The 24,398-nt window shown below is 47.4% G+C and overlaps 3 protein-coding genes across 6 annotated transcripts in view; 1 reads left to right on the forward strand and 2 right to left on the reverse strand.

The window, feature by feature from the left end:
• Positions 1 to 751, reverse strand: part of MIS18A (MIS18 kinetochore protein A) — a 29,547-nt gene extending 28,796 nt beyond the window's left edge. The window contains exon 1 of the mRNA XM_037737685.1: positions 660 to 751. Coding sequence (XP_037593613.1) covers positions 660 to 751 — 92 coding nt within the window. The remainder of the gene's footprint in view (positions 1 to 659) is intronic.
• Positions 1 to 24,083, forward strand: LOC108302490 (melanocortin 2 receptor accessory protein). 2 transcript variants are annotated; one of them, XM_017526096.2, is made up of 3 exons: positions 1 to 855; positions 15,804 to 15,903; positions 23,871 to 24,083. In XM_017526096.2, the coding sequence occupies exons 1-3, from the start codon at positions 750 to 752 to the stop codon at positions 23,971 to 23,973; spliced, it is 309 nt and encodes a 102-aa protein (XP_017381585.1). In that variant the 5' UTR covers positions 1 to 749; the 3' UTR covers positions 23,974 to 24,083. The 2 variants fall into 2 exon arrangements, with proteins under 2 accessions (XP_017381585.1, XP_017381583.1); XM_017526094.2 differs by lacking the exon at positions 23,871 to 24,083 and adding an exon at positions 20,689 to 21,285 and having other exon boundaries at positions 367 to 855.
• The window catches only part of URB1 (URB1 ribosome biogenesis homolog), a 75,001-nt gene continuing 74,116 nt past the window's right edge, over positions 23,514 to 24,398 (reverse strand). For 2 of the 3 annotated variants that reach the window (XM_017526092.2, XM_017526090.2), the window contains exon 39: positions 23,514 to 24,369. In XM_017526092.2, the coding sequence (XP_017381581.1) occupies positions 24,188 to 24,369 (182 nt within the window). In that variant the 3' untranslated portion in view covers positions 23,514 to 24,187. The remainder of the gene's footprint in view (positions 24,370 to 24,398) is intronic. The other variant, XM_017526091.2, reaches the window with a different exon arrangement.

Here is a 24,398-nt window from a genome sequence, read left to right on the forward strand (position 1 = left end):
ACTCTGTTTCCCAAGAGCTCGAACCACATGGGGTCGTGGCTCAGATAAACAGCCTTTTGAGTCTGAAGAAATGCAGCCTGCTGGCTGGTTCTTGGGGGCTTAGATAAAAGCAGAGAGGTGCATCCTGTTGGGGCAGGGGGCTCTCTTCTGGTTTTAATTAACTGGCTGTGAGGACATGCCAGGGGTTTACAAGTTCAGGAATGACATCACTCTGTTTCTGCCTTAAGATATTGAATCTAAGCCAGCGGGTTGGTGATTGCTCAATAGCACCAAAAATTGCTGAAATGTAAGTCAAGGGCACCGCTGTGCTTGCATTTTGTTTGTTTTGTTTTTTAACTTTTCAAGTACTTAAGGCAAAAAGCAATTGTCTTTCTAGCCCTATTGGGCATCTTCTAAGGGGCCCTGGGCATCTATTTCCTGCCCGGCTGCCTCTTCTTACACAGAGAGGCATCCCAGAGCTGCCCTGGTTAGCTGTTCTCCCACCTCTCTGCTCTGTTTGCCTTGGAGTTTTAACAAGAAGGGGCAGAACAGGAGACTCTGCTGGACGCTGGAGATGTGAGGCACACCCCCCTGACCTTTCTTCCAGCCAAACGGCTCTGATAAGTGGGCAGGCCTTGAGTCTGGAGACCCACAGACACACTTGGACGATTCCTACTGACATCAGTGAGGCAATCTCCTCCCAGGGGCTTGGCGCCTGGCTCCAGAGGCAAGGCTGCTGGCCTGGACACTGACTGTCCAGTGCCACAGACATGGCCAACGGGACCAATGTCTCTGCCCCATACTACAGCTATGAATACTACCTGGACTATCTGGACCTCATTCCCGTGGACGAGAAGAAGCTGAAAGCTCACAAATGTAAGTCTGAACTAAAGGAGCCGGCCAGACAGAGGCTGGGGGCCGGCCCAAATGACTGGGCACTCCCAGCTTTCTCTGCATTCACTTATTAACTCCAATAGACATCACAGGGAGGCAGCAGTGTGGCCAGTTCACTCGTAGATATAAATGAATGGAGCTGGGAGAGGAATTGTGTCTGTCAACTTCTGTAATAAGTCTGAAATTAACCTGCTAAGTCACAAAGACGCTTTGGAAACAGAACATTTATTTTTTATTGTTTGATATATTAATTATATTATATTACATTACATTTATTCTATTTTCAAGGTAGGGTCTAGCTCTGTTGCCTAGGCTGGAGTGCAGTGGTGTGGCCATAGCTCGCTGCAGCCTCAGCTACCCTGGCCCAAGTGATCCTCCTACCTTAGCCTCCCAAGTAGCTGGGACTACAGGCACATGCCACCATGCTTGGCTAATTCTGTGTATTTTGTATAGAGTCATGTTAGGTTGCCCAGGCTGGTCTGGAACTCCTGGCCTCAAGTGATCCCCCCATCTCGGCTTCCCAAAGTGCTAGAATTACAGGTATGAGCCACCGCACCCGGCCAGAATATTTTCTTAAGGACAGATTTATTGTTTAATTTGTTTGGGGCTCCCATAAGCTGAGCGAGCTTCCTCAAATTAAAGATTTGCCTTTTCCATGGTCTGTATTTTGATTTGGGAGAGTTATTCTCTCCATCCCTAAGATGCAGGATTTAATGATTTTTATTAAAATGCCAACATACATTTAACCTTCATGGTCTCAGCAAGGACAAACCAGCATGAGTTTGCTTCTCTTTGCTCATCTGCCCTCGGATTCCTTATCTCTTGGCTAACATGGCACTATGTGGACACTCTTCTCTGAGGACTCCAGCTACTTGATCACAATGACAGATTAGATGAGTAAGTGAGCATGAGAACAAAACAAAAGCAAAACCCTGGAAGGTTGGGTCTCAGCCCTGGAAACCCATGCACTACCAAGCCCGTAAGAAGTCTTGGGTTCCTTGGATATTTCACTCACTATAATCACATACTGTCTGTCAAACAGTAAATACAGGGCTGGCTGCAGTGGCTCACGCCTGTAATCCCAGAAACTCGGGAGGCCTAGGAGGGAGGATCGCTTGAGACTAGGAGTTCAAGGCCAGCCTGGGCAACATAGTGAGATCCCATCTGCACAAACACACAGAAAAAAATAAATGCAGGCTGGGCGCGGTGGCTCATGCTTATAATCCCAGCATTTTGGGAAGGCTGAGGTGGGCGGATCACTTGAGGTCAGGAGTTTGAGACCAGCCTGGCCATCGTGGTGAAACCCTGTCTCTACTAAAAACGCAAAAATTAACCGGGTGTGTTGACCACGCCTTGTAATCCCAGCTACTCGGGAGGCTGAGGCTGGAGAATTGCTTGAACCCAGGAGGTAGAGGTTGCAGTGAGATGAGATCGTACCACTGCACTCCAGCCTGGGCAACACAGCCAGACCCTGTCTCAAAAATAAAATAAAATAAAAAAGAAAAAGTAAATACAGTCATTTGAAAGAATCGGATGATTTTCACATGAAAGAAAGAGTTACAGCCTGGTGCGGTGGCTCATGCCTGTAATCTCAGCACTTTGGGAGGCCAAGGCAGGCAGATCACGAGGTCAAGAGATTGAGACCATCCTGGCCAACATGGTGAAACCCCATGTCTACTAAAAATACAAAAAAAATTAGCCGGGCATGGTGGTGCTGCCTGTAGTCCCAGCTACTCGTGAGGCTGAGGCCGGAGAATCGCTTGAAACCAGAAAATGGAAGTTGCAGTGAGCTGAGATCGCGCCATCGCACTCCAGCCTGGTGACAGAGTGAGACTCCATCTCAAAAGAAAGAAAGAAAGAAAGAAAGTTACACACCAGCTCAAAACTAGATGCTACTATTTAATAAAGTGAGCCAAAGCCCAGGTATAGTAGAACCCTTGGGAACAGCCATCTGGAATGTCTTCTTAGGTAGACCTTCTGTCCCAGTGCCATTTATAACTTCTAGAAGTGAAATGTAGGCACCTATCTGTGTTTGCTGGGCATGTACTATGTCCCCAGAACTGTGCGGTAGCTTTTGCAGGGACAGTAGGTTTGTTGTGTATTTTCTGATGTGAGGCAGATAATCATGAAATGAAATGCAGATTTTTGCACATACTATACAACTCACGATAAGAAGACATCCAGGGAGAAAGCGGCAGGGCTGAAATGAAAGCCCACTGGTGCATATGGCCAAAAGTTCAGAACTGCAGGCTACACATCCATCTGGACAAAATGCCAGCTTGTGTTCAGAAAAGTCTTTTTTAAATTAACAAAAATTAGGCCAGGAGAGGTGGCTCACACTTATAATTCTATCACTTTGGGAGGCTGAGGCGGGTGGATTGCCTGAGCTCATTAGTTTGAGGCCAACCTGGGCATTATGGCGAAATCTCGTCTCTACTAAAAATACAAAAATTAGCCAGGCATGGTGGCAGGCACCTGTGGTTTCATCTGCTCAGGTGGCTGAGGCACGAGAATCACTTGAACCTGGGAAACAGAGGTTGCAGTGAGATAAGGTCGTGCCACTGCATCCCAGCCTGGGCAGCAGAGAGAGACTCCGTCTAAAAAAAAAAAAAAAGAAAAAGAAATTATTCAAGTTACATATCTTAGGGGAGAGACATAATTACTCCCTCCCAAACCTTCATACAGACAATGAAAACCATGAAATCTGTAATTTGAGGAAATTACCCAGCTTATTGGAGACCCAGGCAAATTAAACTCTATCAGGAAATATATCTTTAAAAAAATATTTTGACAATCGTGGTCGCTCACACCTGTAATCCCAGCACTTTGGGAGGCTGAGGCAGGCAGATCACCTGAGGTCAGGAGTTTGAGACCAGCCTGGCCAACATGGAGAAATCTCATCTCTACTAAAAATACAAAAATTAGCTGGGTGTGATGGGGGCTGCCTGTAATCCCAGTTACTTGGGAGGCTGAAGCAGGAGAATCGCTTCAACCCAGGAGGCAGAGGTTGCTGTGAGCCGACATGGTGCAATTGCACTTCAGCCTGGGCAACAGAAGCAACACTCCATCTCAAAAAATAAAAATTTTATATATATATATATATATATATATATATATATATATGTATATTTGGGGCCAGGTGCTGTGCCTCACTCCTGTAATTGGGAGGCCAAAGCAGGCAGATCACCTGACGTCAGGAATTTGAGACCAGCCCGGCCAAAATGAAGAAACCCTGTCTCTACTAAAAATATGTGCATGTAATCCCAGCTACTCTGGAGGCTGAGGCAGGAGAATCCCTTGAACTGGGAGGCAGTGAGGTTGCAGTGAGCTGAGATCGTGCTATTGCACTCCAGCCTGGGCAACTAGAATGAAACCACATCTTCATAATAATAATAATATAAATAAATAAACTATTTTTTGATCAGTGGTATTATGCTGCAGCTTTGCAAATGATGCTAGTGAAGCACACTGAAGGAGACCCTTAGGGAGAAGTAAGAGGTCTGAAGAGGGGCAGGTCCCAGCAAGTGAAGAAAGGTGATAAGGTTTGTCTTTGTCCCCACCCAAATCTCACCTTGAATTATACTCCCATAATTTCTACGTGTTGTGGGAAGGACCCAGTGGGAGATAATTGAATCGTGAGGGCAGTTTTCCCCATACTGTTCTCACAGTATGAATAAGCCTCATGAGATCTGATGGTTTGATAAGGGGTTCCCCCTTTGACTTGGCTCTCATTCTGTCTTGTCTGCTGTCATGTAAGACGTGCCTTTCACCTTCCACCATGATTGTGAGGCCTCCCCAGCCACGTGAAGGAACTGCGAATCCATTAAACCTCTTTTTCTTTATAAATTACGCAGTCTCGGATATGCCCTTATCAGCAGCATGAAAACGGACTAATACAGAAGATTTCCCAGGGAAGGTACAGAGAATCTGAGCCTGAAGGATCTACAGGAATTTGTCGGATAGACAAAGGGATCATCCAGGTAGAGAACGGTTACACTCACATATGCAGAGATGCTTCCTGGACCAGGATGACGTGGGTAATTACAGCAGTGCAAGAGCAGACTAATGCAGCCTCGCACCCACTTTTACAGTGTGAGAGTTGTGGGAGGAAGTTTTTGGGAAGAGTGATGAAGATAGGAGCTACAGGCCACATAGGGGTCAGATTCTCACAGGCCAGCCTCAGAGGACTTCTGCCAGCTGTGGGGTCATTTAACATTGTAAGTAGGGGAAAAAACAAAAGCCAATTTGCTTGCTAAAATATCCCAGTGGCAAAAAATGTAAGGTGGTGGGTGACAGCTGAAACTATGTGATGTGCTGGGGATGGAAATATAAAGTTGAAAAGAATCCCACCCTTAGCAGTTGGCAGTCTGGGAAGCAGAGGCCAACTTAAGTGAGTGAGTGAGTAACCCATGGTGTCTTAGATATGGAAATGGAAGCGTATGGAGCACCAGGCCCAGAGAAGCCAAGTGACTTGCTTGAGAGTGCCCAGCTAAATATTTGCAGAGCAGTGGCTTAAAGTCCAGGTTCCAATGCCTCCAGGGTTGTTCCCAGGACATTGTAGTGATTAGTGGGCAGATTCTTACCAGAATATATGAACCAGGGAATAGGAACCTAGATCCCGATACTCAACTGTGCCCGACACATATTAGGCAGACAATAACTTTTTGTTAAATAAATGAACAAACGACGTGAAACAGGCAGCTCTTACACAGATTGTTAACTTTCATGATGGATGTCTGTGTCCATTATCAATGATTGCCTTTCAGCTCTGAATGCACCCTTCAAAATATGCTCTGAGATAAACCATGGGGTTCCATTCAGAACTCCTCCTTGGAAGTGAGCAGTGTCAGCTTTCTGGGCACGACAGGAGGGTTGGGTGGGGGGGGCAGCAGTGAGGTCCATATGAGGACATCTGGTGGAACCGGCTCCAGTTACTGGCCAGGGCATGGCTCCTCTGACATCTTGCAGCCTCAGTGGGGAAATAACCTCTCGGCAGCCATTTCAACAGGGAAACCAGAGTCCTGCGCACCCTGCAAACCACCCCATGATTCAATTCACCTGTGATCTGGGGAGCACTCACTGCCTCCTAGCCAGACCCCCACTTGCTCCCACCAGCACTCTGGAAGGCCATCCATTGTTGGTACATCAGCTCCAGGCCAGCCCAGGAAGTCTCTCTGATCTGGTGGCCAAACCACACTCTCTCCAAAGAGATCTGAACCCTTTCCAAGCTTGCCTTTTCTTGGTGTCAAGGGCCAAAATTCCTAAAAACCGCAACCCCCAGTCTCTCAGAATGTGACTCTATTTGGAGATAGGACCTTGACAGAGGTTATGAGGGTGGGCTGTGATCCAATCTGACTGATGTCCTTATTAGAAAAGATTAAGAAACAGATGCACACAGAGGGAAGAAGAAACAGAGAAGATGGACATTTATAAGTCAAGGAGAAAAGCCTCAGAAGAAACCAACCCTGCTGACACCTTGATCTTGGCCTTCCAACCTTCAGAATCTTGAGGACAGAGCTTTCTGTTGTTTAAACCACTCAGTTTGTGGTACCCTGTTATAGCAGCCCTAACAACTAATGCACGTGGGCACTCTCCCTTAGCCCTAGGGAACCTTATGAGGTCTGGAATTCCTTTATGCCTTACAGTTACTCTTTTATCATCTTTAATAGTTCTTCATCTTAAACTTCCCTGTTTAAACTACTCTATGGTTTCTATCCCCTGATTAGGCCCAGACTGCCACAATATCCTTCCAGTCCTTTTTCACATGAATCTGCATAAATGTACGGAACCAGTACTCTGAAAGAGCAAGATGTATCAAGTACACTCAGAAGGCTGCTTTCGTTTTTCTGTCAACTGCCTTGCAAACCTAACTAGTGGCACTGGCTCTTTCCATGCCTCACAGCTGCACCACTCACTCTTAAATTTGAAGAAATGTTGGAGTTACTTTAGTTACCAAAGCAAATGTCCAGTCCCATGAAATACATTTTTAAAATGTTTAAAAACAAACCATCCTTGAATTCCACTCAAGGTTAGCGCTTCCTATTTCCCCAGCATGACAGAATGAATGCTTCTCCTTTATTTGCTCTGCCAGCTCCTCTCTCTGTTCTCAGACAAACCCCACCTGGAGTCACTCCACCATCCATTTAGCCAGCTCCAGGCTCTGAGCCCACCCGCCCCCAAGACCCTCTAATGTGTCTTGCACTACACACAGCTTTCTCTCTGACACCAGGATGGGAGCACCCCCCTCTACTCCACTGCTACCAACTGCTGAGCCTCTTGCTCTGGAGATTTTCTGGAGCACATTCCAGACTCTAGCCTGACTCAAGGGCAGGGGAAGAGCCTCTGATATGGTTTAGGTCTGTGTTCCCACTCAAATCTCATGTCAAACTGCAATCCCCAATGTTGGGGGTGGTGTCTGGTGGGAGGTGATTGGATCATGGGGACAGATTTCCCCTTCGATGCTGCTCTTGTGATAGTGAGTTACTGCTTGTGAGATCTGGTTGTTTAAACATGTGTGATGCCTCCCACGGCTCCCTCCTGCTCTGGCCACGTGAAGATGTGTCTGCTTCTCCTTTGCCTTCTGAAATGATTACAAGTTTCCTGAGGACTCCTCAGCCATGCCTCCTGTACAGCCTGCAGAACTGTGAGCCAGTTAAGCTTCTTTTCTTCATAAATTACCCAGCCTTAGGGTAATTACAGAGTGCAAGAACGGACTAATGCAGCCTCCCACCCTCTTTTACAGAGTGAGGGTTGTGGTAGACTCCACACACTGTCTCGTCTGCCATCTCTAAAAAAAATTCTTCAGAGCCAAGCATCACAAAATCAATCTTTAAGTAGTTGGCACCTGCCTTAGTCTGATCAAGCCAATGTAACAAAATACCATAGATGGGTGTTTTAAACAACAGAAATTTATTTTCACACAGTTCCAGAGACTGGAAGTCCTAGATCAAGATGACAGCAGATTCAGTGTCTGGCGAGGGCTCCCCTCCTGGCTTGCAGATGGCCGTCTTCTTGCTGTGTCTTCTCGTGGCAGTGGGCATAGTGGGGGTGGTGCAAATGAATTCTGTGTCTTGTCTTCTTCTTAGAAGGACACTAATCCCATCATGGGAGTGCCACTCTTATGATGTCATCTAAATTTCATCAGATGAGGCCCTGCCTCCAAATACTGTCACAGTGGGAATTAGGGATTCAACATATGAATTTTGGGGGACACAATATTCTGACCATAACAGCACCTTTGGATTGGATTTCAGTCTTGGATTTCAGCTAAAGCAGCCAGAGAGTGTCTACTATTAATATCTTATCATATTAATTAATATGTAAATTAATATATACATGATAGTAATATATATCACTATTAATATAATATATAGTTATTAATATTAATGCATTATCATATATCATAGTATCTCACTGCACTGTGTTTTGTGCTCTGTTCATATTGACCTCATATTTTGTTTTCTCATGTCATTAAATATTCTTTCACAAAAATTTTGCAGGGTGTTATAGAAATTTGTATCTTTGAACATACAGATGTTTCCAGGATTTTGCTGCGGTAAACAATGGCCTTGGGGAGAGTAAAACTTCTTCCACTCTTGTGTGTTAAGTGAAGCTTTTATGTGTACTTTTGTTCTCAGTATTTGAATTCAGATAAAAAACAGAAGTCTAAAACAGGCTAAAGCAAAAATCTGTGTCAGGTAGTCTCAGGGATGCTGTTCCATGGCTTCAGGCGTGGGGTGAGGTGAGCATGCGTGAGGTGAGCATGCGTGAGGTGACGGCAGACAGCGGTCATACCGCAGAAAGCAGGTGACTTTCCTTTGCTGACTTCCTTGCTGATGAATTCAACTTTTTCTCAGCTGGTCAGTTCTTTGGAGCCTGGGTCTCCTCCCCGGTCAAACAAATCAGAAAAACATCACACCCCAGCTCTGCAAACCTTCTCTGCAGTAATACACACCAAAGGCAGGAAGAAGCTGAGGGTGGATCCCAGAGCCCAGGGGTGCTTGGAGATGGGAGTAAAAAGGCACAGCTCTGGCTCAGGTGTTTTCACTAGGCTGGGAGCAGTGGCTCAAACCTGTAATCCTAGCACTTTGGGAGGCCAAGAGGGACAGATCTCTTGAGGTCAGGTATTTGAAAACCAGCATGGCCAACAGGGCAAAATTCCAGTGGCAGGTGCCTGTAATCCCAGCTACTCGGGAAGCTGAGGCAGGAGAATCACTTGAACCTGGGAGGCAGAGGTTGCAGTGAGTCGAGATCGTGCCACTGTATTCCAGCCTGGCAACAGAGTGAGACTCCATCTATCTACACACACACACACACACACACACACACACACACACACACACACGTTTTCATTAGAATGCCATTTGGGCAGCTGGCTGAAATGTGTGAGGCCAGTCTGGGTTCAACTCTTGTTCTAAGTAGAGGAGGAATCAAAATACAAAGAACACCCACGGCTCATGCATTAACCTAACAAGCAGGATGGAGTTTAAGATTTTTGTGTTTATGCTCTGATAGGATTTGGATCTGTGTCCCCACCAAATGTCGTGTTGAATTGTAATCCCCAGTGCTGGAGGTGGGGCACAGTCGTGGGTGATTGCATCCGGGGACAGAGTTCTCATCAATGGGTTAGCACCGTCCCCTTGGTGCTGTTCTCATGATAGTGAGTTATGAAATCTGGTTGTTTAAAAGTGTGTGGCACCTCCTCTCTCTTTCTCTTGCTCTGGCCGTGTAAAGTGCTGGCTCCCCCTTTGCCTCCTGCCATGATTGTAAGTTTTCTGAGGCCTCCCCAGAAGCAGAAGCTGCCATGCTTCCTGTACAGCCTGCAGAAACACAAGCCAATGAAATCTCTTTTCTTTGTAAATAACCCGGTCTCAGGTATTTCTTTACAGCAATGTGTAAACAGACTAATACATACATATGCTGGAATATTTCCCATCATGTTTGGGCAGATATTTGGAAACATCTAGGGATTTATATATATTTGTATATGGAGCAGTCAGTGCTGAATTGAAGGCTCTGGGCTGCCCTCTCCCAGGGACTGCTCAAAGTCTGGTATGATTTTGCTGCAGGCACTTGATAGGGATTTTGCCCTTGTGATTTTCAGACAGGGCCTCTGACTGTTCCAAGGAAAAGTTAAGAATCACAACAGTCTGTCGTCAAGGTGGAAAATGCAAATCTGTTTCCTGAGGCCCTGCCTGAATTGACTAATTACATGTTTGATCTTCATCTGTGCCCTTTTCTGAGGCTAAGCTTAGAAGAAAACCAATCTTACAGCGACAATACAGATTATTGTAACATAGCGAGTCTCCAGACACCAGCCTATTTATCCCTTTCAGAGAGCAGGATGGGCTGATTTCCCTTGAGTAGTGCCTGGTTTGATGCTCGATTATTTACCTCTCAGGTCAGCATATCTCCTTCCCTTTAGCTATGGGTTAGGAAGAATTGGTCATAGCCCACACTGACCTCTGCAGACATGCTGCTTCAATAGGATGGACTGTTCATCTGCTTCTCTGAACATTGGAAGCAAGAGAACAAACAGACATCACCAATCAATTTCTCTGTACAAATGTAGAAAATTCAAAGTACAGATTGAACAAAACAACCCCACATAACTCTTTTCCTCTCATTCAGAGCAATCAATTTCAGGCCTAAACTTTAACTGCAACTTCAAATTCTTCCGCAATTGATCAGTCCCATGGGCAGGACACAAGTAGTGAAAGTAATTTTTAAACAACGATACCAGAATGTGTACATCTGAATGAATTTCCATCAAGGTGGCCCCCAGGGGGGAGGGGCTACGCTTAAATGATTCTGCTGTTGCTCAACAACTTCTTGAACTGACATCGTTGGGTGGCCAGGACACATGCTATGAAACATCTGCTGTGGTACATTTGTATATCTTTTGAGGATGAATTTTCTTTTTGGAAATAGTTATGATTCACCCAGAAACAAGTGAGGTAAATGAAATGGGTAAGCTGATTGATACCATCTGTATGTCATAAATGAAATATCTCACAATGTAGCAGAATTATGTCTATGTGTGAGTCCTTGAAGGTAATTCCAAAAGAAGAATCCTGTAAGTGTTTGATTAATACGTGTGTTTTAGTAAGAATTATATGACTCCATGGTAGAGAGAGGACGATTATTTTGAAAGTCACCTTTTACTTGGAATTTTAAGTTCTGGTACGTTTACTGAGAATGTCAGTTTCTTTGCTGACTTGGTAAAAATTTGGTACAACTAAGAGTACCAGATGAAACAGAAGTTAGTTTCTCTCAGTGTACAAGGAGGCAGCTCCATGGAGTCCTTAGGAACTCACATTCTTCCAGCTCACTGCTCTGCCATCCGTGGGATATGGCCGCCCTCATCCTCATGTTGCAAGCCATGCTCTGACTATCACATCCATGTGCAGGCAGCAACATGGAGTAAGGGAATAAGAAAGGACACACGGTGCTAGAAGTCTAGCAATCCCTGGAGGGAGGCTCCTACAAGCTGTCCTGTGAGGGCTCCACTCATATCTCATTGGTCAGAATCTTATCACATGGTTCTCTGAAAAGGAGGCAAGAAAATGGAGTCTTTAACCCAGGTGGCCATGTGTCCCGATACAAGCAAGTTTCTATTACGATGGAAGCACACAAGGGCTGACCTTAGGGTTAACAACTCGTAACCTACGCCACAATTCCTTTTTTTGTTTTTTGAGATGGAGTCTCACTTTGTCACCCAGGCTGGAGTGCAGTGGCTCAATCTCAGCTCACTGCAACCTCTGCCTCCCAAGTTCAAGTGATTCTCCTGCCTCAGCCTCCTGAGTAGCTGGGATTATAGGCATGAGCTACCACATCTAATTTTTTTTTTTTCGTATTTTTAGCAGAGATAGGGTTTCACCATGTTGGCCAGGCTGGTCTCCAACTCCTGACCTCAGTGATCCACCTGCCTTGGCCTCCCAAAGTGCTGAGATTACAGGCATGAGCCACCCCGCCTCATAATTCCCTGTACTTATATCTGACATTAGGGTGAGCTTGAAGGATGCAATGGTATTACTTGCCACAAATCCTCTTAACAGAAACAATCTTAGTTCTATTTATAAATCACTTCATAAACATGGAACAAGAAATGATGCCATGTGCATTACACATACATATTTTAATTCTCCTAACATATATAATTCCATGCAAGTAATACCTATTATATAGGAGCTACTGTCCTCAGTTTACAAATGAGAAGATTTAGAGATTAGCCAGGGAACACCCACCTCCAGATCCTGGGTTCTTAACCACCCACATTATTATTCCCTAATAAGGAAAAAAGCTTTTTATTTTTTATTTTTTTTGAGACTAAGTCTCACTCTGTCACCCAGGATGGAGTGCAGTGGTGCGATCTTGGCTTATTGCAGCCTCCACCTCCTGGGTTGACCAGGCTGGCCTCGAACTCCTGAACACAAATTATCCTCTTGTCTTGACCTCCCAAAGTGCTGGGATTACAGGCATGAGGCACCAACACCCAGCCACATCTTGATTTTCTGCTAGAACTCTGGAACCCAAACATTAGTTAAATGAAGAATGGAGGAATGCTAAAACCGTTTATTTAACAAAACAGAAGTGCCTACTCTAAGCAGGGAGCCCGCAGAGTGGACGAATTTGTTAACTCCAAGTTAGGACGAGAATCCCCCAAGATGAAGTGCAGCCTGGCCATGTCGTCCAGAACCATTCCTTGTCACTCCGCTGCTGATGACTAATTCCCCTCATTCTACCAGTATGGACCAAGAGGAGAGGGAATGAAAGGAAGGAGGGAAGAGAGGAGAGAGGGAAGGAAAGGAGGAAAGAACGGGCAGGGAGAAGGGAGGAGAGGAGAGGAGGTAGAGTTTCTATGGCTGGATCAGTTTCACTGTCGGCCCAGCCTGGGGCTCCCTGTTGGGAAAACCAGCCCAGGATGTCTCAACATTTCCAGCACTGGAGAGTCACACCTCTTGTCCTTGGAGCAACATATTCTCTCCAAGCACTTGAGTGAACCTTTAGAAAGAGGAAAAAGAACAGTATTCTCTTACCTGTTTTTTTCAACAGAACATGCTGAAAGCAATTTTAGTACAGAAAATGACTAGCGGCTGAGGATTGCCTTTTGGTCTGACAAAACTTAAACCCCACTTGTCTGGAGACACTGTGTTCTGTGAAACCTGTCATCTTATTTCTTGCTCAGTATCTAAGGATGATGACAAGGACTCAGACAAGTGTCAGTCTGGGAGAAGAGGCCTCTTAGGCGCTGAGTTTGAAGCTGTTCCCTTAGATCCCTGGCAGAACTTACTTAAGTGCTGTAAGACCTCAAACCCTGCACTGTTTTTATGAAGGAAGAAGAGCGTTAGTGTCTGCAGAAACCTAAAATATCCCTACAGAATAAAACTTCCAATCACATTTTCAGAAAGCATGTGTACTTTTATACGTGAGGGTTGTAAAATAGATTGTGACTCTTGGGGAGAGCAGAACAATGAACAGTGGGTGGGCAAGGAAGGCTAAAACAGTCAGAGGCTTGTTTCCAAAGCCCTTCGGCTGGCCGGGCGTGGTCACTCACACCTGTAATCCTAGCACTTTGGGAGGCTGAGGCGGGTGGATCATGGGGTCAGGAGATTGAGACCAGCCTGGCTAACATTCTGAAACCCCATCTCTACTAAAAATACAAAAATTAGCTGAGTGTGATGGCAGTTGCCTGTAGTCCCAGCTACTTGGGAGGCTGAGGCAGAAGAATTGCTTGAACCCAGGAGGCAGAGGTTGCAGTAAGCTGAAATTGTGCCAATGCACTCCAGGCTGGGTGACAGAGCAAGACTCTATCTCAAAAAAAAAAAAAAAAAAAAAAAAAAAAAAAAAAAAAAAAAAGTCCTTAAGCTTAGGACAGACAATCCAACCTCATTTCCCTTTCCCCAGGAATCCAGAGGTGCCTTTAAAAAGTCCACTGCTCTAGGGGACTGCATGAGTTTCTCAGCTCGGAGACAATATTAAAGACAGGAGAGCAGCCTGGTGGGCTTTGCTGTCCCAGCCCCCCTGGAGTGTAAATGCCAAGTTGCTGATGAGTACAAGGCAGTGGATGCTCGTGATTCTTTTGCAAGTACTGTGCCTTTACATTATACCCTGTTTTAGATTTTTTGTTTCTATTTTTTCTTCTTTTTTTTTTTAATAGGGACGGGGTTTCTCCATGTTGGTCAGGCTGGTCTCGAACTCCTGACCTCAGGTGATCCACCCACCTCAGTCTCCCAAAGTGCAGAGATTATAAGCATGAGCCACCGTGCCCAGCCTCTGATTTTGATTTTTGAGACAGCGTCTTGCTCTGTGGCCCAGGGTGGAGTGTGGTGGCATGATCAGAGCTCACTTCAACCTTGAACTCCTGGCCTCAAGTGATCCTCCAGCCCCAGCCTCATGAGTGGTTAGGACTGCAGGCACACACCACCATGCCCAGGTAATTTTAAAACTTTTTTTTTGTAGAGATGGGTGTTTTGCCCAGGCTGGTCTTAAACTCCTGGGCTCAAAGTAATCCTCCCACCTTGGCCTCCCAAAGTGTTGGGATTAAAGGCATGGGCCACTGTGCCCAGCTCACTATACCTTGTTTTTAATGTTAAATTTTAGGGTCCAAGATCAACTCTTAGGAGTCCTCGGTTTTTCCTTCTATCTGTCAGGGATCATAGAGGGCAGAGCTGACACCCTTTACTCAAATACCACTCTTCACCCCAGAGCCTCCACCTCCGCCTGTATGTAGATTACTCTCACTCTATTCATTCTTTCGGTGGTTTGCATGTTCTCTCATTCATTTGCTCACAGTATTAGTGCTGGAAGCACTGCAAAAGTTCAGAGGAGGAGGAGGCTGGGGGTGGAACATTGCATGTGAATGGAGGGAGTAAGCAATTTCTGATGTGCTGGGTTAGCCCCCTCTGAATCCTGAACAGACCCTCGCAGAAGGTGCTCAACGAATTCTCCTTAAACTATCATCCTCTAGTAATCCCTTTTGGCCACATACGTAGGTGTCTAGAATAACCCAGCTTGGGGCATCTTGGCATCACGCAGTTGGTCTCGGATAAGACACTTGCAGACCCTAATTATGAGCCGGATGCCCTTTGCCCACCGCCGCAGACTACCACCAAGAAAAACTGTCGGACTGGAAAGTAGCTCCAAAGCAACTTGCCGAACGTTCTGGAACTGGAGCCTGGGAAGGGGCAGGTCCCCTCCTGGCCTGCCAGGTCCCAGAGAGGCTAAGTGTGTTTCCTGGTTTCCCTTTCCCTCTCTAGCTTCAGGCCACAAATACAGCCATCAGGCTGGTAGCACGAGTGCTTTTTCCTTCTTGCCACAGCCCAGGATGAGACTTTCTGCCTGAGAGAGAGACTCACTATTTCTGCCTCACTGATCCAGGCCTGAGCAGACCTAGCTTAACTGCTGTAGAGAGGAAAGGGCCTCTCCACCTGAGCACTGCAGCCCAGCGCACATCCTCCTTAAAGTGTTCAACTCTTGGGGTCTCTGAAGCTGTTCCACCAATGGCCCCTGGGAGGCGCTGCATCCCTCCGGGGCCCAGGAGTCCCTCCTGATACACGGAGCTGCCCACAGCCCTCCCCTCTCCCTCCCATCCTTCAGGACTGTTCCTCTGAGCAGCACTAGGAGCCGGGCAAGCAGATGCATGGGGGTGGCGGGCACACAATTCCATTCACTGTTTTCCTCTTAACAGACAATCACCCTAAACAGACCCCATGGCCAGCTGCCTTGAGAATAAAACACTTCCTGGTTCCCTGTTCTTTCCCAAAGTTATTGTTAATGGAAGATCTTCCCCATGGTAACAGCTGAGAGGCTGGAGGACGACCAAACCCTCAGGGCCCTCGTTCCACAATACTCGGGACTCCTTACTAATCCTCGGTGTTGCCTGATGTCAACATCAAACCGACACTGAGATGCATCTCCTCCTCCCGCAGATTCCATCGTCATCGCACTCTGGGTGAGCCTGGCGGCTTTCGTGATGCTCCTCTTCCTCATTCTGCTCTACATGTCCTGGCCGGGCTCCCCGCAGATGAGGTGAGTAAGAAGGGGTGTGGGTCTGTGGGTAACTCAGACATTGTCCAGTGAGTTAACGGTGCAGGTCGAGTATCTCTCATCCAAAATGCTGGGGACCAGAAGTATTTCAGATTTGGGATTTTAAAATATTTGCATTATACCTACTAGCTCAGCATCTCAAATCCAAACATCCAAAATATTCCAGCGAGCATTTCCTTTGAGCATCATGTCAGTGCTCAGTAAGTTTCAGATTTTGCAGCGTTTCAGATTTTCGGATTTGGGATGCTCGACCTCTGCCCCTACAACAGAATAGTATTCAGCAATGAAAAGGGACAGAGTCCTGATCCATGCTACAACATGGATGAACCTCAAAAACATCATGCTAAGTGAAAGAAGACAGACACAGAGTGGTGAGGAGGAGGACTAGGGTTGGTTGCCATTATGGACTGTTACGTCCCTTACTGACAGAACTCCATTCACACAAAACATCCATAGTAGGCAAATCCAGAGAGAGAAAGCAGATTAGCAGCTGTCTAAAGTGGTGTGGAGAGCAGGGAATGGGGAATGACTACGGAAGTGTTTCTTTTGGGGATGATAAAAATGTTCTAAAATTAAGCTGAGCATGGTGACTCATGCCTGTAATTTCAGCACTTTGGGAGGCCAAGGTGGGTGGATCACTCGAGGCCAGGAGTTCAAGACCAGCCTAGCCAACTTGGTGAAGACCCATCTCTACTAAAGATACAAAAATTAGCGAGGCGTGGTGGCACACACTTGTAATCCTAGCTACTCAGGAGGCTGAGGCAGGAGAATCGCTGGAACCTGGGAGGCGGAGGTTGCAGTGAGCCGGGATTGCGCCACTGTGCTCCAGTCTGGGCAACAGAGTGAGACTCCATCTCAAAAAAAAAGTCCTAAAATTAAGCCAGGCACAGTGGCTCACACCTGTAATCCCAGCACCTTGGGAAGCCAAGGCAGGAGGATCACTTGAGCCCAGGAGTTTGAGACCCTGTCTCCACGAATACATATATAAAATTAGCTGGGCATGGTGGTGTGCACCTGTGATCCCAGATACTTGGGAGGCTAAGGTGGAAGGATTGCTACAGCCTAGCAGGTCAAGGCTGCAGTGAGCTGTGATCACACCACTGCGCTCCAGCCTGGGTGACACTGCAAGACCCTGTCTCCAAAAAAAAGTTCTAAAATTAGATAATGGTGATGGTTGCACAACTCTGTGGATGTGCTAAAGACCACTGAATTACTCTTTAAGTGAGTCAACTTAGTGAAATGAAAATATATCTCAGTACAGCTGTTCGGGAAAATGAAGCCAGCATGACACCACGGGCATTAAGTCCTGCCGGCCAGCTCATCAGGAACATCAGAGCCTCACCTTTGGCCGGGCGTGGTGGCTCACAGCTGTAATCCCGGCACTTTGGGAGGCCAAGGTGGGCAGATCACCTGTCAGGAGTTTAAGAACAGCCTGGCCAACATGGCGAAAACCCATCTCTACTAAAAATATCAAAAGGGAAAACCCATCTCTACTAAAAATGTCAAAAAAAATTAGCCAGGTGTGGTGGTGCATGCCTGCAATCCCAGCTACTCGACAGGCTGAGGCGGAAGAATCACTTGAACCCAGGAGGCAGAGGTTGCAGTGAACAGGGCTTGCGCCACTGCACTCCAGTCTGGGCAAGAAGAGCAAAACTGTCTCAAAAGAAAAAGAAAGGAAGATGCCTACTTAAGCACCTCTGGTCACTATCTTATCGGATGCCTGCTGTGTGCACTAAACCGGAGGTGAAATCCAGGGTTCTAGGCAGCGATTGGAACCTGGCTTGTTTTCTGTTAACTCCTCTGTTAGAGGATTGGACGCCACCTCCAATGTTCCCTTCTAGGCGAAAGGGCCCCCACAGCTGCTGCTCTCCTAATGACTGTTCTTAGGAGGGACCCTATATCTTGCCATCGCTGACCAAAGAGGGCTGTCCAGTGCCCTTGGCAATGTGTGGCCCCACAAAAGGGCAGGGGCCAGTCCGATTCTTGTCTTTGGAATTTGGAATCTAGAAGCTGAGAGACAAACCTGGTGGTTGTGGGGCTGCCCTGAGCGGTCCAGGAGGAGGAGTAGGGCTGGGTGCTATTGTGGACCGTTACAGCCATTACGGACAGAAGTCTTGGGAACTGGAATCCCTAAGTGTGGGAAGCTGGTCAGCAGAAAGATGAGCCGAAGTGCTCTGAGGAAGAGCTGAGGGGCCTTGGAGCCCTGAGCCAATGCGTCCCATACCAGGTCCTACGAGGAGCGGTGGACTCGTGCATTCACACAGTGCCATAGTGTTCTCTGTTGCTGTAACAGAATACCTGAGACTAGGTGATTTATGAAGAAGAGGCTTATTTAGCTCATGGTTCTGAAGGCTTAGAAGTCTAGGAAGCATGGCACCGACATCTGCCCAGCTTCTGGTGAGGGCCTTGTTTTGCAAAAAGAACTTATCTAATTCAGTCTAGAGAAAAAGAGATTCATCCATTGGAACGAACTCATTACCTCTTAAAGGCCCCTCCTCCCAGTATTGCCACACTGGGGACCAGGCATCCACATGAGTTTTTGTGGGGACAACCACACCACAGCCCAGTGTCACCTCAAAGGGGCCTCTGATTCTCCCCGCCCCCACCTGTGTCACCCACCAGGGCTACACTTGCCAGGCCATTTCTGCTCACCTTTGGTCACATATGGAAGGTAGCTTTAGAACAATAAAGAAATTCGTTCACACTCTCGCTCTTTTTTTCTTCTTCAGAGACAGAGTCTTGCTCTGTCACCCAGGCTGGAGTGCAGTGGTGCGATCTCGGCTCACTGTAACCTCTGAGTCCCAGGTTCAAGCAATTCTCCTGCCTCAGCCTCCCAAGTAGCTGGGATTACAGGCACCCGCCACGACGCCTGGCTAATTTTTGTATTTTTAGTAGAGATGGAGTTTCACCATGTTGGCCAGGCCAATCTTGAACTCCTGACCTCAGGTGATCCACCCGCCTTGGCCTCCCAAAGTGCTGGGATTACAGGCGGGAGCCACTGCACCCAGTCTGAAATGCATTCTTTTCTTTCAGTTTCTAGAAATCACATTCAATTTAAGCACTTTTTTTTTTTTTTTTTTTTTTTTTTTTTTTTTTTNTTTTTTTGAGATGGAGTCTTGCTCCGTTGCCCAGGCTAGAGTGCAGTGGCGTGATCTTGGCTCACTGCAACCTCTGCCTCCTGGGTTCAAGTGATTCTCCTGCCTCAGCTTCCTGAGTAGCTGGGACTTCATAGGCATGCACCACCATGCCCGGCTAATTTTTTGTATTTTTAGTAGAGATGGGGTTTCACCGTGTTAGCCAGGGTGGTCTCGATCTCCTGACCTTGTGATCCGCCTGCCTCGGCCTCCCAAAGTGTTAGGATTACAGGCATGAACCACCATGCCCAGCCCATTTTAAACGCATTTTTACACCTGAGACACATCTGAGGGATAATTGGGTGATGTCACCTTTCTTTTCTACTCTTGTGAGGTGACCTGCAGCTGCCCTGTGCTGGGGAGTGTGCAAGGATTGTCAGTAATCCTCCTGATGCCAAGTTCCCCAGTCTGGTCTGGCAAGCCCAGGGGCTGCCCCCTCCATGCCCAGCTCCCGGGTGAGGCCTTCTGAGCTATTCACAGGGGCAAATTGATGACACTGTGTATCCTGACCAGACACAGTGCTTACTAAAGAAAATGCTCTCAGGGTACTTGGTAACAGACCTGGAATGCTCAGGGCAGCAAAGTGGATCCTTAGCAAGATTTAGGAGTCACTTCCTGAGGAGCTGACCTTCCCATGAGGAAGGGAAGGAAGGAGGACATTCTTAGACGAGTGCCATCTGAAAAGAGGACCTCTGCCCAGTGGGCTCATCACCTGGTACACTTCATTCATGTCAGCATTGTAACCACATTTAAAGTAGTTTTATACATCACCTTATTTCATCCTGAGGACATCTGTGAGGCAATATTGTCCTATTTTATGGATGACATTGAAGGCAGCTGGGAAGTGATGGCAGGGGCTCACTCCAGGCAGCCATGTCCACTGCCCCAGCACCTCCCCAGCAGGAGAATCCACCCAGGGAGGACGCATTTCTAGCCAAGTGTATTAGTCTGTTCTCAGCATCTAATAAAGATATATCTGAGGCTGGATAATTTATAAAAGAAAGAGGATAATGGACTTACAGTTCCACAAGGCTAGAAAGGCCTCACAATCATGGCAGAAGGCAAAGAAGAGCAAAGCCACGTCTTACGTGGTGGCAGGCAAGAGGGCACGTGCAGGGAAACTCCCCTTCTAAAACCGCCAGATCTCTCAAGACTTATTCACTATCACGAGAACAGCAAGGGAAAGACCTGCCCCATGATTTAATTACCTCCCACTGGGTACCTCCCACGACACGTGGGGATTATTACAATTCAAGGTGAGATTTATGTGGACCAAATCGTATCACCAAGATACAAGTTGCCTTGGGGTACAGATATAAAATGAGCTACACTCAGATACAGGGCTGGATGGGAGGCCAGCCCGCCCCTTAGCCTGATCCTAAATGAATATAGAAAGAAGTGGCCTCCAGGGAAAGACCCGAGGCCTAGTTCCCAACAAAGCACTTTCTCTCTTCTGACATTTCTCTAGAATGGCACCTTTGTGAGCTGGCTCACCCTTCTCAGAAATTTGCCTGTGTGGCCTTCTCTATGGGGTCTGGTCCGACGGCAGGTGTAGCGGGACAACCCCCAGCCCCGCCATGGGCTGTTCTGCAGCAACTTTGACGCCTGCCTCCCACTCTGCTTCTTTTCACAGGAACAGTCCCAAGCACCACCAAACATGCCCCTGGAGTCACAGCCTCAACCTTCACCTCTGCATCCAGAAGTGCCTGCCGTGCCGCTACCGCAGGGAACCCCTGGGGACCTCACAGGCTCTGGTGCGCTCAGTGGAGCCAGGGAGCAGAACTGGCTCTGACCAGCCGCTACAACAGGAGAGTTCCTCCACCTTGCCGCCGGGGGTCTTCCAGACCCACCCCACTCTCCTCTGGGAAATGACCCTCGATGGGGGTCCCGTCATCAGGAGCAAGCCCAGCAAGCCTCCCCCTGGAGACAGGACCTCTCAATTGCAGAACTGATGTCAGTGAATCATGGCCATAGCTGCGTGGACTGGTGAAATCAAACCAACCTGGACACATACGTCTTTGTTCTTCTTGGAGGCTGTTTGCATGTGGCAGAAAGGACACGTAGGTCAAGTGCAACTAGAGCATCCTATGCCTTTGACAAAGACTGCAGTGGCCCCTTGAGCACAGAGGTCATCCCAGGTATTGCTGATTTTATTGAGCACACTTAGCCTGCTTGCTTATGGCTTATGTTTGTTTAGGGAATAAGAAAATAAAATATATGCAAATCAAGAGGAAAGGCTGTTTGCTTACTAATCTTGACCATGTCACTTTACCATTACTGTGCAATGTGTTATCAGTCCTGAGTTCACCTGGTCCGTCTGTACCTTTGTCAAGATACAGGGTAAGTTCTCATCCAACCTCCACCGACACCCTCCGGCTCCCCCAGATGTGATGGCATCTGCCCCGCCAGGTCAGCTTGCTGCAGTCAGGGGACCTGAGTGGCAGCTTCAGCCTCCCCATAGCCTTTCAAAGACAGAGCCTGAGGAAGTGTCTCCCCTGGAGGGCAGGCAGCCAATCGCTGTCAGCAGCCAGACCTGGCAGGCAGGGCCTATGCCCAAATGCTGTCATAGAACACGAAGAGCCCTGGAAGCTGACAGCAAGGGTCTCCTTCTGGATGTGACTCTATGTGACAGTGGATGTGGGGGTCCCTGAAAGATCTAGTCCTCTAGTGCCCAGCAGCCTTGGCCCTGGAGAGGAGACAGCATCACACTGCAAATCCCAGAAAACCCACGTGTCCCCTACAGCTTTCAGGCAGGGAGGGAGTTGGTGGGTTTTATTTTTAAAATAACTGTGCGCTCCTCCTTTTTTTTTAACCATAGCACTTACAATATTTATAATTTAGCATTTTCTGTTTCAAGTCAGGTGAAGACCACGTACAATCTATTCCCCATGGGAGGAGATTCCCTTCCTCCACACTAAGTGACTGGAAAATACACCGACAAGATCAGGGCAGTGGATTTGGAAGGGAGAACAGAGAAAGCAGGACTGATGAGCTCCAGAGATGCAGAAACGAGGGTGAGCTGCTGGAAACGGGTCCTCACTTGACTGAGCTGGGACTCGGCTGCGGAGCCCTGGTTGCCGCCTGAGGTTGCATGTATTTGACTTGCTGGGTCCTAAGGACCCGGGAGGCAGCTCAGGCCTGGAGCCGGGGATGAAGCCGTGAAATTCACCCCGCCTGCTCACTGCCCCTCCCTGTGCCCCCAGAGGCACGGAGCTCAGGGATATTCCCCAGACAGTGTCTTTCCGGCCAATGCCCTCTGGATAAATGAGCAGAGGTGCCTGTAACCAAAGGAGTCCCCATAGGCATGCTGCGGAGAGGTGGATGAAGATAAAGGGGAACTAGGAAGAGAAGGCTTCGCTGGAGCAGTGCTTGCCTGAGTTCAGCTTGGACCTAAATGTGGAATTTCAACTTCAGGATAGTCTCAAAGAATAGTGTTGTAAGGTTTATTTGGGTAGGAAAGGGGACAGGGGAGGCAAGTGACCCTTGCTTTGTAGACAATGAGCCCTATTTGTGGTGAAGGGACTGTATGCTGATAAGCATTACTCATGCTTTGGTTAAAACTTTAAGTCACCAGCTGGGCGCAATGGCTCACACCAGTAATCCCAGCACTTTGGGAGGCCAAGGCGAGTGGATCATCTGAGGTCAGAAGTTCGAGACCAGTCTGGCCAATTTGGTGAAACCTTGTCTCTACTAAAAATACAAAAATTATCTGGGCATGGTGGCAGGTGCCTGTAATCCCAGCTACTCTGGAGGCTAAGGCAGGAGAATCGCTTGAACCTGGGAGGCAGAGGTTGCAGTGAGCCAAGATCACGCCACTGCACTCCAGCCTGGGCGACAGAGTGAGACTCCATCTCAAAAAAAAAAAAACACTTTTAAGTCACCTAAAACAGAAACTATTGTCAAGAACCCTGGTGGAAAAGTGTAACTGTTTCAGACAAAACTGAGGCGCGGTCAGCACTCTGTATGCTACGTGGCAAATGAAACCACCGCGTCCTAGGCTGCGGAGCAGACCCCGAGCCCCAGCTGTGCAAGAGAGCTCGAAAGGAACAGATAGAAATTTTAACGGACAAACACGAAATTTCATGATTTTTGTCAGCTGCATTACCAACTAATATATGATCATTAATAGTATAATTCTGACCTTTAAAATAAATGCAGAACATTTGTGGAACAAAAATAGCCTCCTAACATCAATTAAAGGAAAACACAAAAACCTTACAAAAATAGACATTTATTAAAACAGTTATAAAGTTCTAAACCCCCTCCTTGAAGTACAGCTTTAAAGATTACAGGCTTGTCTTCTCGAAGCAGAGGTCAAATCGCTTTCATACTTTAAGGATTCAGGGTAACATCCTTTTATTTAATAAAATAATGAACAACCACTGGCAGAAATTAACTTATTCAAAAAGTCATACTAAACTTTGTTATGACTTTTTATAAAAAAATAAATTTTGTTTATTTTTTTGAGATGGAGTCTTGCTCTGTGACCCAGGCTGGAGTGCAGTGGTGCAATCTCGGCTCACTGCAGCCTCCACCTCCTGGGTTCAGGCGACTCTCCTGCCTCAGCCTCCCCAGTAGCTGGGATTATAGGCATGCACCACCACGCCTGGCTAATTTTTGTATTTTTAGTAGAGATAAGGTTTCACCAAGTTGGCCAGGCTGGTCTCAAACTCCTAACCTCAGATGAACTACCCGCCTTGGCCTCCTGAAGTGCTGGGATAACAGGTGTGAGCCACAGCGCCTGGCTGAAAAATAAACCGTAAACATTTCTCTTCATTTTCATCAAAAAATATCTGACACCTTTTGACATTTCAGCTTTAACACGCATGAATCTCTTCAGCATTCAGAAGTGCTGCCTCAACTTGAGCTATTTCCTGTGAATGAGCTCCAAGCCCCTAGAGAGGACGGGCTGGCCTGACGCACTGGAGGGGCCTCATGGCCTGGGAGTCCCCACATTCCCTCCCTGCAACTCTGACGCTGGGCACACAGGCCCGAGTTTATCATTTACTGGCCAGTTCAATAAAGTCCTTCTCGTGCCTTCTCTGGAAACCCTTGACTCAACCAAACTTCTGGAAGCTGATGCTGTGCTCGAGGCTCTGGTCATCAGGGCGTACGGCGCCGGCCGGCAGAAGTCAAGCATCCGGGGCTGCACTGGCGACGTCCTTGCACAGCACCACGATAGCCTCCTCTTCACTGCTCAGGGCATCGTCTGCGTCCTCACACACCATCCGGATGTGGGTTAAGAGGGTATCCGGCCGCTGGGCCCCCAGCCAGACATCCTTTATGTAGAGGGACACCAGGAATGCTGCGGACGCTGAACAGGAGCCGGGGATAGGCCGTTAG

The sequence above is a fragment of the Cebus imitator genome, unplaced genomic scaffold, assembly GCF_001604975.1.
Source record: "Cebus imitator isolate Cc_AM_T3 unplaced genomic scaffold, Cebus_imitator-1.0 Scaffold41, whole genome shotgun sequence".
In the NCBI taxonomy this organism is placed as follows: domain Eukaryota; kingdom Metazoa; phylum Chordata; class Mammalia; order Primates; family Cebidae; genus Cebus; species Cebus imitator.

Excerpts from the sequence above, each read along its gene's own strand:
- LOC108302490 (XM_017526094.2), top strand. The coding sequence starts at position 750 with ATGGCCAACGGGACCAATGTCTCTGCCCCATACTACAGCTATGAATAC. Across the intron at positions 856-15,803 it reads GAAGCTGAAAGCTCACAAAT|ATTCCATCGTCATCGCACTC; the intron begins GTAAGTCTGAAC and ends CTCCTCCCGCAG. Across the intron at positions 15,904-20,688 it reads CCGGGCTCCCCGCAGATGAG|GAACAGTCCCAAGCACCACC; the intron begins GTGAGTAAGAAG and ends TTCTTTTCACAG.